At 45.6% G+C, this 11931-nt stretch overlaps 1 protein-coding gene and 1 long non-coding RNA gene across 2 annotated transcripts; one reads left to right on the forward strand and one right to left on the reverse strand.

The window, feature by feature from the left end:
- Positions 1-3362: 3362 nt before the first annotated feature.
- cbx4 (chromobox 4) lies at positions 3363-7439 on the reverse strand. The gene is made up of 5 exons (XM_004065639.3): positions 7233-7439; positions 7102-7145; positions 6703-6768; positions 5725-5791; positions 3363-5265 (listed from the first exon to the last, which is right to left on the reverse strand). The coding sequence occupies exons 1-5, from the start codon at positions 7299-7301 to the stop codon at positions 3886-3888; spliced, it is 1626 nt and encodes a 541-aa protein (XP_004065687.1). The 5' UTR covers positions 7302-7439; the 3' UTR covers positions 3363-3885.
- LOC110016499 lies at positions 7091-7722 on the forward strand. Its single transcript, XR_002291808.2, has 2 exons — positions 7091-7215; positions 7333-7722. It is a non-coding gene; the product is annotated as an uncharacterized LOC110016499 (long non-coding RNA).
- Positions 7723-11931: the final 4209 nt, after the last annotated feature.

Genomic DNA, 11931 nt, shown 5'->3' on the forward strand with positions numbered 1-11931 from the left:
GCGCGCGTGGCGCATAATCCAGAAAAATACACAGTAATAAAATAGTAGTTTGTGAAAAAACAACAAAACATGGATAATAATATTATGATATTAATAACAAAAATATTAGTTTATAGGCGCATTCTTTGGCCCTAAATTAAAACAAAATTAAAATTAAAAGCTGCTTCGCTTGCAGGACCAAGAAAAAAAAATGTTACCCCAGATGTATTTTTTACTGCGCCGAAACACGAGCTTTGCGCAAAAATAATGCGCAACACAAATGACTTAAATTCTGCGCAACAAATACAACTTTTGAAAATTCACACCAATTGCCCCCAAACTGAAACTGATGAAGCCGTCTCCCCCTCATAATCTAAAGCACCATTGACGGTCCTCGATTTATTAAAATAAATGTCACAATTTCAAGGGGCTTATTGGTTTAAATGCAAATTAAAAAAGAAATAAAAAAAGAAAAACGTTACTGCAGAGGATTATATGTTTCAGCTCCAAAAGGTTCCGTTTCATGTTTAAATTTCAGGTGTCAATTGGCAGATTTTTTATTAAAAGGGAAAAAAAATCGCCAGAAAACGTCTTTTTTCTGTTTTTCTTCGCCAGTTTGTGCGGATTAATTCTGATAAGGGTTTTCTCGGGTTAAAGTCACACCACACCTCAATCAGCGGCATAGCCCATTCAAGTTTTTAATTATTTCAAAAACAAAGAGCAGATTTTTCGTTTTTACATTCCCGTCAGATGTAAAAATGATTCCAGGAGATGGTCGAATGGAAATTTCATGTGGGAATGTTTCACGTTTTCTGTGGACTGTTGTTTAGTTTTGTCCTTGGACGTTTTTGGGCACGTGAACATAATTTGGACTAAGAAAAAGAAGCCGCATGGGCGCAGCTCCGCCGCTGGATGCGATTGGTCTCGGCGCGTCTGCAGTGCAGCACCGCCGCCGCGTCCAGTCGCCATTGGTCGGCTTGTATCCGGGCAAGACACTGGTTCCCGGTGGCGGCACAAACAAAATAGCCGATTTTAAGCCCAGATTCGGTTCTACGGAAAATACAGCAACGTTGAAATCAGCTAGAAAGCGATGATGGTTGCGCGTCCAGACAACCCGATCCGTTTTTATGTGGTTTATACAGATGTGGCGTTCATGTTTTTGGATTTCTATTCTTGTTTCAAATCTGGCTAGACATGAACTCCTAATAAGCCGGTTTGCGCAGTCTCACTCAGATATTACATGTCTTGTCTGATGAGTCATCTTGCATGAGAATTCTGCAAATTATCTTGTAGCAAACATGCGTCTTCGTCGAACACTTCCCGTTTGGCTGCAACAGTCCACCCAGAAATAATTAAGAAAACACGCATCTCCGCATACCAGTAACCAACCACGCAGAAAGTCTTACAGGAATTAGAACCACTGAAGGGTAGACGGGTGCCTCTCTGCGCCCGAGGAGGCCTTGTGGGAGCTCGCGCTCTCCAGGCGAACATTTCACTGAAGGCCTCAAAAACAGTCATTTTTTTTCATTAAAGAATGTTAGAAACATTAAATTAAACAAAATTGTTTCTGTTTCATAACTGAAACCTGTAAACCAAAAAAAAAAACTCAAATCCTGTTGTTTTTACATAATTTGGGATCCAGGGCGACAAATTTGCTCCTCGCGCAGACCTATGACTCCGGGTTCCACTAGAATTTCTCCAAACAGCCCCCCCCAAAACACACAATTTACCCTTCAGGTGACAAAATGTGACCAACAGCAACAAAAGTGGAGTTTTACAACTTTTGGAAAAGAACGGCGCATGCGCCGCCAGGGGCTCCACGAAGCGATAAGGCCGCTCCTTGAACCTGAGAACTGTCGGCGGTAGAGCGCGCGTGCGCGTCCATTTTATTAGCCACGCGCTCCAAAAGCATGGTCGGCGGAAGTGAGCGCTGCTCACATCCGTCCCGACCCTCTTCGGAAGCATGGAGAAGCGTCAGGTCAATGGAGCAGAACCGGCAGGTCAAAAGAAAACAGCTGCTGGATCTCAGACACCCGACAGGAGCAGCTGCTGGATGTCCAACTTCCTCAGACCTGGAACCTTCAAAGACCACATATTCCTGCCTCAAATCCCACTCTGATCATCTTTTGATCTGTTTTAAAAACTTTTTCAGTAGTCTTTTAAATATTTGTATGCTGTTTTTAGCCACAAATTTAATAAAAAATGTCATTTTCTAGGACATAGTTTCTGCAGAGCGGCTGTAGTTCATTCAAAATTTGCCTCTGAGATGTGGCACATAGTAAGCCTGCTCTACTTCCCATCATCCATCTCCTGCTACCTTACATGTGTGGACATTACGTCACTTTGTTCCCGTAATTTGTATATTTTTTTGTTTGTTGTTCCAAGTTTGTAAACCTTGTAATTCATTGCTAAACGATTAAAACATGTAAAAAAAGGATCAGCTCCTGGTTACATTTGCCGACAGTTCTGCCTCCTTCACGACTGTCCAGCCCTGCAAACAGCCCTAAAATGCTTTAGTGGAGGTGAACGCATTTTGTGCTCGCGGGGACCGGATCAGACAGCTGTTGCAGATTGTGTAGAAACAGTCCCTCACGCTCACCAAACCTAACATTACCAACGGACATGACGAGCGACATTGGAGCTTTCAAGTTGTACAGTTTTGAGTCAGCACGGACGTAGAAGGCGGATGCATCGGAACAGAGCGGAGGAGGAAGCCTGTGGCTTGCCGTAGTAACAATATCTTTTTTGTCTGCTCCCGATTCCCAATGATTTGAATAAAGACAAACTCAGAAATGCAATTTCAATTTTAATTTTCTATATGTCCTCCATCAGAAAAATGTCAGAAAAACAATATTTATCGGAGTGGGTCTTAAGTCAGCAGATCTTTTAACCCTTGTGCTATCTTAGATGACCCCAGCCTTAAATTGACGTGTTCTCCCTACCATGACAAAGGTGGATGAAGGTGAAGAAAAAAGGTTCAGAGCACTGTCTAGTGGGTCTAGATGACCCAACTCCCAATGTTAAAATGCCTAGGATAACACAAGGGTTAAAATCCAATGAGCACAAACGAGTGTCTATCCATAAAAACCAAACATTTTCATGATCAGCAGACACTCCAGGCTCCTTTCGTATTCCCAGACTGAACCACAAATAGAGCAAAGGACAGAATTAGCCTCTGCGGTCATGACAACCTTTAACAGATTATTATGGGTGCTGCCCTCTTCCTTTTTGGATGCTCAGCATTTCTGCGACAGGTCATCTGCAAAGCATTTTAATGTTGCGAAAAGGGTTTCGCTTTCGTAAGCACGCTTCTTTTCCGCGCAGCCTTTAACCTCACAAGGCGATGCCTTCAGAACTGTAGGACATTAAAAAACAAACAAACGTGCTCTTAATACATATTTATTGCAGCCTTATTTCTGATCAGCTTAATCTCTGCAGACGTCATGGAGCTGCTGCAGAACAGACAGAAGAACCGGAGAGAGGAGAGCAGCCATGAATGAGCTTCCACAAAAAAAAGTCAACATTTTACTGGCAGGAAAGGTGCTTCAGTTAACAGCCTCACTGCCATTCTTACAGTTCATCATAACTCAAAAGAAGTTTCCCCTTTAAAGGTTCCTGATGTGTGGATGTCTGTGACATCACTTATTTACAAAAGTGCAAATTTGTTTAAAGTTTGAGCAAACGTGGAAACGGTTTGAAGAAGCCGAACGTACTGCATGTGACTACTGATCAACAGGAGGAACTTTTAGGTAGAAATATACAAACAAAAAAAGCAATAAAAGAGACTTTTCTCTAAAATCTGAACTGTACAAAAATGAAAACGTCAGGAGTTTATTTGTACATTCAAGCATTGAAAAATACAAATATATAGATATTCTATGCACATTTCTACAGCCCGTCACGCTGCTATGTCGTGACGTATTCCTTGAACGTGACGGTCAGGCAGTTCGCCGTGATGTCTGTGATGATTATATTCCCCAGGAACGGCTGGAACGAAGGGAACGCGTCCTCCTTTCTGGACTCCAGCTCAGACTCTGACCCGGCCTTGTCCTCTGCCGGCTCCAGAGGTTGGGGCAGAGCCGGGGTTTCTGTCCGACTGTCGTCCTGAGGACGTTCCGGCGGCTCGGCCGCGGCTGAGGGCCTCGGCTTGACGATCCTCAAATCGATGGGTTCCTCCTGCTCTGCGTAGCCGCAGTCCCGCAGGCTGCTGACCCCCGCCGCCCCGGTTCGGTCGGGGGACGGAGCGGCGCTGGGAGTGCTGAGGGTCCGGCAGCTGAGAAAGCGCTTGCTGGGGTTGTGTTCCTCCCCATCTGCATCAGAGAGGTGTCGCTTTAGTCCCTGACAGCTTCCCCTTGTATCCAGCGGTGAGGAGGGGGCTCTCCCTTCCAAAGGCAGTGAGAGCAGATTAGGCTTGCCTGTCAGTTGTAAAGGATGATCCTGTGGAAGCTCCTCCTGACCTCTGACCCCATCATGCTTATCCTGCTCTGTCAGGGCGAGCTGGATTTGAGCGGACGTCTCCTTTTCTTTGGGGCTGCTCTCCGCTCTGAATCCCGAACACAGAACGATCGGCTTGTCTTTGGGCGGTTTGGGAAATCCGTTCATGAGGCCCAGCTTCTTGACGAGCTTCATCTTCTCCAGGTGTTTCTCCATCCCCCCCTCCAGCCCCTCCGCCGGCTTCCCAGCCCCCTCACAATCCCCGTTTTTGATCTTAGCCGTCTGCATCCCGTTTTCCATGTACTTGCTCATGACGATGACGATGCGGCCGTTCTTGTTTTTGTTCTTCACGATCTTCAGCTTGCCGCCGCCGTTCGCCGAAGACTCCTCCTTCGTTTTCACTTTGTCCGACCCCTTGAGCCCGTTGAGGTCGGCGGGAAGTTTCTTCAGCTCCATGGTTATATCCTTCACTTTGGTCAGACAGCCAGAGTCTTTGTCCCGGACCCACTTCTGCTGCAGCACCGGGGGCAGGTTGTACCCCTTGCTGGCCAGCTCTGGAGCTTTGACCTCCAGCGGCTTGGCGAACACCGGCTCATGGATCTTCAGGTCCGGCTGGTAGTGGTGGTGCTTCTTGCTGTTGAGCTGATAGTAGAACTTCTTGCCGTTGGTTTGCTGCTCGGCCTCCCGGCACAAAGGCTGGTACTGGTGGTGCTTCTTGCTGTTGAGCTGGTACTGCTGCTGAGCCTGGGGGAGGAGCGTCTGGATGGGGCCGGACTTCTGACGGCCGTCGTCCTCCAGGGACGCCTCCTGAAGGTCCGCCAGGACGTTGGACCTCCGGGCAAAAGAAGGCACCTGTGGAGACAAGAGCACAGGCTCGGCTCAGACATTCGGGCGATGGCTGCACTCGCAAAAAAAAAAAAAAACTGCAAAAAAAAGAGGCTACTTCTGAGGGGCGGGGGGGTTATTCATGACTCCGTCAGGCTGAAACAAAAAAGCGCTGAGGTCAAGTTCATGTCCACACGGTTCTCCTGCAGCTCGTCGGGCCACCAGAGCGGCCGTCTCCTGCAGTGACCTCAGCTCGCAGGAATGCCACCGGCTGCTTTGTGTCCCATCATTGACTCCATCAAAAGTGTTAGGACTAACACCCTCCTGAGAGGAACAAAAGCCCCGCTCTGATAGGGGGGGGCCTCTGCCTTTTAAGTACTTGATTGATGCAACAATTTATCTGGAAGTGTGACTTCGGGACACCCAAAAAGCCGCACAATCCTGACCGTCTCTCTGATAATCCTGGATTATTTGGCAATCCCTCACCTGCAGCAGGAGGTGTTTGGGCTTGGGGCCCCTCTTGCGGTATCCCATCAGCTGCTCCTGACGTTCCCTGCGGGAGAGGAGGACAGCAGCAAATCAGAGTGGCACTATGGCAACACAGTGTTGCACTTCCTGTTGCATCTCCCCAACCACAACGGCTAAAAATGAGGCTGGGGCTGCCACCCTCCCAGAGTTTCCTCCAGTGAGTCTCTGCGGCGGTAACTCAACACCACGGACAGCGCTGCTGTCAGATTCCACCCCCCACCAGCCTCCCCTCACATCGAATTACAATGACGACTCGCCGTATTTTCATAGCTTGCCGTTCAGACGATTCGGCTCCCCCCGGGGAGGTTTGCAATTAGTTTCAATAAAGCCCCCCCCCCTTAGAGAGGGACAGAGATTATTGAGAAAACAGAAACAGAGAGTTTGCCTGTGTTTTGCGGATACTGTGCGACCCGCAGCCTGAAAAGGTGGTGGTGGGGGTCTCAGAGAAAAACCAGTGACAGTTTAAACACATTTGAGAAATTCAATTACGCTCCCCCCCCCCTCCCCGGCAGCAATTACCCCAGAACTCGCAGAGGTTCAGAACGGCCGCTTTCTCTAATCCGGGGTGAGCACACGGAGGGGCTGGGGCCCGGCCCAGCTGTCACCAGGTAACCAAAACCCTGTTTTTGTTTCCAGACTTCGTCCCTGCGCTTGTTTGTTGTCCTCTGGCGCTTCCATTGCGTCACGAAGGAGGCGAGCGCAGAATCTGACACCAATCTGCCGCCACATGATCTTCAGGAAGTTTTCGGCTGGAAAGGAAATCTGTTGCCCGGCGTTTCGCAGATGTGCTTATTAACGCTGCATGGATGGAATGTCACCGTGTTGATCTGCTGTCACACAGCTGCTGGCTGGGTCGCAAAACCCTGCGTCTGTTTTTAAATGAAGTTTTCATTTTTACCAAATAATCCAGAAAACATGGAGAGATGTTATTCTTACCGGTCCTGGAAAGCATCCAGCAGCCTTGGATCCAGGATGTTTTCCTCCGGTTCCCATGTGTTGTATCTATGCACAGAGAACAGGCAATGACATGGTTTGTTAACCCCCCCCCCCCAACGTAAACTTTCATGTGGTGCATTAAGGGGGGGAGGGGGGCGCCTCCACACCCACGGGCCGCCCCGACACACAACGTTCAATTATAGACGTGTCCTTTTTTAATTGGCAGCTTGGGAGAATCGCAAACATCGTAAAACCACATCCATCACCGAGACCAAGCACGCGCCAGAGAGAGAGAGAGAGAGAGAGAGAAAGAGAGAGAGCGCGCCCACAACAATGCTGACATTCCCTCGCGCACGCGTGTTGCGAGTGTCACCGCTGTACCCGTGCAGAGGTTCTTACCTCGGGGACCATCCCCTCCACTTGACCAGGTACTCGACTCTTCCCTGTGGAAGACAAACGCGTTACTCCCTTCTTGAAGGAGGGCGAGGAGGAGCGCGCGCGGAGGAGATGTCAGTGAGTGTGTGACCGACCTTCCTGCTGCGCTTCTTCTCGATGCTCTCCACCGCAAAGACGTGCTCTCCCGCGGCGGGTAGCTCCATTTTCTTCCTCTGTTTTCTGTATTTATTCCAGCCTTGCTCCCGTTGTCTCCTCCGTTCCGCCTCCTCCTCCGGTGCAGAAACTCGAACCCTCCGCCTCCCGACGTTCCCCGCTGCTCCCCTTTTGACGGAGTCGCTCAGGAAAGCGAGTTGGAGCTGCAGCCAGAAAGCACTTCATGCAAATAACCGTCGGTGTGACGTCTTACGAAGAGGGAGGTCGCGGGGGCGGGGCTAGGTCTTGTGCTGCTTTCAAGGCTGTCGGAGAAAACGGAATCACGACTTTCAAAAGGATCTCCAGCCGCTGCACTTAGATTCAGAGACCAACTCCGATGAAAATTGCTTTTTGCTGTTGTTGTTTTAAAATGTTCTTGTAGCATTTTTTTCTGGTGATGGAGGAGAATTAATAAAGATAGTTAATCTCAAATTGCATTTTTGAGTATTTTTTTATTCAAATTCTTCTGAGTCAGGAGCAAATGAAGAAAATGCCGTCGTAAAAGCATATAGCAGTGACGTAGAAGCTACAAGAGCAAGTCACACACTCCCTGCTCCACTTCATTCCAATGCATCCATTTTCAGACAAATAGATCCACGCACGTCTTTGTTTTTCTCGTCTGAGCCGCCATGTCACAGCTCCGGATAGCTCTGATGTTGCACGCCATATTTGTTGCACGGCTAATGTTAACTTGGGGTTGTTAGGGGCTGTAAGCTAGTGCGAGAGAATGTAAACAAAGCGACGATTGGAAAATGAGGAAGGCTTACTCTTCACCAACGGTCCTGCTCACAACTCAGAGCCAAACGTCTTCTGATGACCAAGAAAAAAGCTGTTTTTAAAACAAAAAAATGCCTAAAATGTCATAATCATAATTAAAAGACAGCTATGAAAGCTTTTAACCCCTTAATTCCTGAATTTATTTCCAGCTAAAAAAAAAAACAACTCTCTAATGTTTTGCTTGTATGTAGATGCTAAATTACAGTAATTTTTGGACCCAAAGTGGTTTGATGCATATTTGCATCCATAAGCTTTAAGGGGTTAAAATAGATCTAAAGATTATTGAAGTGGGACTTAAGATTCAGGATTTTCCAACCCATTATACACTCAGAGACAAGAAACCCATCCCTCAGTTGGTACTCAAGCCACTTAAATATTTGCTATAAATTTGCATTGAGTCACTTCTGAAGAAAAGTCTCTATAAACGTGCGTTTCAGTTTTCCACGTTTCATTACTCCTGTGTTCACGTGTCGCTACTCAAGTTTCTTTGACAGTTGTCTGGCTCTACAGAAAAAAACATATGGCCTTTGAACACACGCTGAAAGTTAAACTAGGTCAAACGTTGACCAATCAGGGAATCAATATGTGACGTATGGATGCCGTCCCGGAATTGCCAACCATTTCAAAATTTATCGTGCTGCACAAATTAATAATTGGGGATTATACCTGGATGGAATTATAGATTTTTCATCCATTATATGGGAATAGAGCTGTGAAAAAAAGTCCGGACCGAGATTCACGAGATTTGCACCACTTTGACAGTTTACACCAATTCTCTTCCGATTGGTGGCGGACATGCGCTAGCAAACTGTAGCAAAAGAAAAAGAAGAAGAATCCCCTCCTTGCTTGTCCACTGTGAACACCGTGGGCTAAATTACTCAACCCACCTTAAGGTTCTTGAACACACATCACATGCTTGGTGTGAACAGGATTATGTCAATAGTAGCCATGTAATCAACAGATTTTAAAAGAAAAATGAACCCACATATACCTGTAAAATAGTACAGCTTGATGCCCTGAACATACTACTGTATATCACCAAAGGTGTTTTATCACCCATACAGTAATGTGCAAGGTGGGAAACCTTGCCCATCCACATGTGGAAATGTCCTTATTGGGCAAGTCACTAAACCCCACATCGATCCTGCTGGTTGTAGGTCGGCACCAGTGTTAGGCAGCAGAACTGCGTGAACGTGTGTGTGTGTGCGCATGGCTGAATGAGACTTTGGCTGTAAAGCGCTTTGGGCCTTCGGAGTACGAAGCCACAGACTAAATAAACTGATGGAGCTGATCATCAGAGGCAGCAACTTTCTGCAGACTTAACCATTAGAGTCCTCCAAACTTCATGTGGCCTTCAGCTTAGCTCAAGAACAGTGTTGACACCCTTATGGAATGAGTTTCCATCACTGCCTGATGTAAAGCACTTGTCGTTACCCTTCTTGATAGAGCAAACTCATTGTTGAGTCTGGGTTAGTTGTTGCCGTGTTTAAGAAATGTTATTGAGTTTGAATCACTTTAAACACAAATAATAGCCAGCAAGATTACACAGGTGCATAAATGCACTTTTAATATACAAAAAGGAAAACAATTTCAACTATTCAAACAAGAAAATACATGTTCACATATTTAAAAGATCCTAGGAGTGAGCTTCCATTCTATATTGAGATTGTTTTTCGCCTCCTCAGATCTGCAATAATTTTCTTAAAAACAGAGTCACTGTGAATCGTTTCTTGGTTCAAGATAACTTTAGATCTTCGTTTAATGTGTGTATTCATTATCAACCAGAATAACCCTCTTTTAGTGTCTGAGGGTTTCTCTGTGAGCAGTCCGTCCATTACTGTGTAGAACAATTACTGACATGTACATTAAAACCAACACTGTTCATTTTGTTCTAATTTCTTTTGTCCATTTACAGTCGATCAGAAGATGTTTCAGTTTCATCTTCATGATATTAAGTCATTTGGACATTTTAGTTTGAACAAAACAGCTCCACATTGGTTGTTACCACGTATTGGGTCAAGTCTGAAGTTCAGTAGAAGTGGCTGGCTAATATATCCACTTATAATGTACACTGAAACTTAAGCATTTGATGTCCTCATAAGCATTTCTTGATCATCTGTTTTTAAAAAGTGACAGATTTGGATTGTTTTCCAAAACATTCCATCTGCTGCTTATTACAATTGCACGGCTCCTGAAAAGTGCTTTGGATTCTTTTTTTTGCAGATATTCCTGTTTGGAAAACAATTGTCCCATCATTTCCAACAGAACTTAGCAGGTTCGATCATACTGAAACGATGTTGTTGGAGGACATGTGTTTTTCTTACAAATGATTAAAAAAATTGAGTATGGCTATGAAACGTTACTGTTTTTGGTATACAATATACAACAAACTTTAGGAGGTAAAGTATCTTTAAACTTCTTTTTCTTAAGATATGCATGACTATTGGAGCAGGACTTAGTTTCTCCCAATTAATTTAAACCTCTTCTGTGAAGACATCATCATATCATCTGCATACATTTGAACAGCAGCTTTGTTTGATTATTGAAAAATTAATCGATTGTGGACCTAGCATTGATCCCTGCGGAACTCCTGCTTCATTTTGCAAATCTTTGCAAATGCAATCACTGTTCAGATGTGTTTCAATGAAAATTAATTAAAAAAAAGGATTAAAAAACATCAACAAATCTTTCTGATAGAAACTTTTTTGTGTGTTTTGTTGTTGTAGTTGTAATTCTGTCTCATTGGACTTTCTTCTGAAAACATTTTTATGGTTGTGGATCATTTTGCCCTTTTTTTAATTATATAATTTATGCATTCTAATGGATCTTAGGATATGCATTGTATAGTGTATAGTTTATTGTGTGTCTACGTCCCTTTATATGTGTGTTATTGTAAGTTTCCTGTTTTTCTTTTTAGCAACAGTACAGTTTTATTATTATTAATCTGATTGTTTGAAATACACAAATTCCAACCCACATATTTATTTTATATTTTACTATTTTTGAGTCTTGGCAGCTGTCAATTTCAACACAGGTCAGTTTATCTACACGCTACATCTTATTAAGGTTCTCCTTAAGACCGCATACGGTTCGCTCTGTGCGCAAAACGGCGCAGTTTTATCTCACGCAGTCACGCTTCAGCCATGTCCACAAAGAACTGCAAAATACGAGTTTAGCGGGGTTCCTGAACGCAACATCCCTCGTTCGCGTGGATGGATGTGAAGCCGGACAACCGCTGCTAGAATGCTGATTTGTTTTTATTCCAAACCGTGTCAGCACGAATGAGCCCTCACTAACCCGTGTTTGGCAGCTTGGTAGGCCCGCAGTTTAATCCGAGTTGCATCACATCCACAGACTGCGGTATATTTTAATCCGCTCAACATGCGCAGACCTATCAAATGTGGGCTATTTTAGGAGGTAGACGCTCTAAATACGAGTTCACTCAAGCTGTGGGTTACAACGCTCCCTCAAGAGGGTGAGGAGCAGGCCCGGCCCTCATCAAGGCCAGGGTCGGGTTGACATTGATGGATCACCGCCACCGCAGAGGCCTTCCCCGCCGCGGGTGGAAACAGATCCACTCGAGGAGAACCCACCAGCACGGGTCAGTGAGGTTCTGAGGCTTTAAGCCTGTTCCTCTGAGCTAGCCTCCACATGACAGTCAAGGTCACACAAAGAGATGACATCCACCCCATTGTTCGAATGTAAGGAAGATGGTCCGATTTCGGACGGGTTTTGACACCGCAGACGGTGAGCACGAGGCAGCTGGTACCGGTGGGAAGGCCAAAGAAACCCCCCCAGAACCAACCGGATCCAAAACGGTTGGAAAACCTAAACAGTGCTCTCATCTTTACCCAGATGTTTAAA

This window comes from Oryzias latipes, chromosome 1 (genome assembly GCF_002234675.1).
Source record: "Oryzias latipes chromosome 1, ASM223467v1".
NCBI classification, from domain to species: Eukaryota; Metazoa; Chordata; class Actinopteri; order Beloniformes; family Adrianichthyidae; genus Oryzias; species Oryzias latipes.

What these genes read in the sequence shown, in the direction of transcription:
- cbx4 (XM_004065639.3), bottom strand. Translation starts at nt 7,301, where the DNA reads ATGGAGCTACCCGCCGCGGGAGAGCACGTCTTTGCGGTGGAGAGCATC. An exon ending in AGAAGAAGCGCAGCAGGAAG is followed by an intron (nt 7,146 to 7,232) that starts GTCGGTCACACA and finishes TGTCTTCCACAG; the next exon opens with GGAAGAGTCGAGTACCTGGT. An exon ending in CTGGATGCTTTCCAGGACCG is followed by an intron (nt 5,792 to 6,702) that starts GTAAGAATAACA and finishes CCTCTCCCGCAG; the next exon opens with GGAACGTCAGGAGCAGCTGA.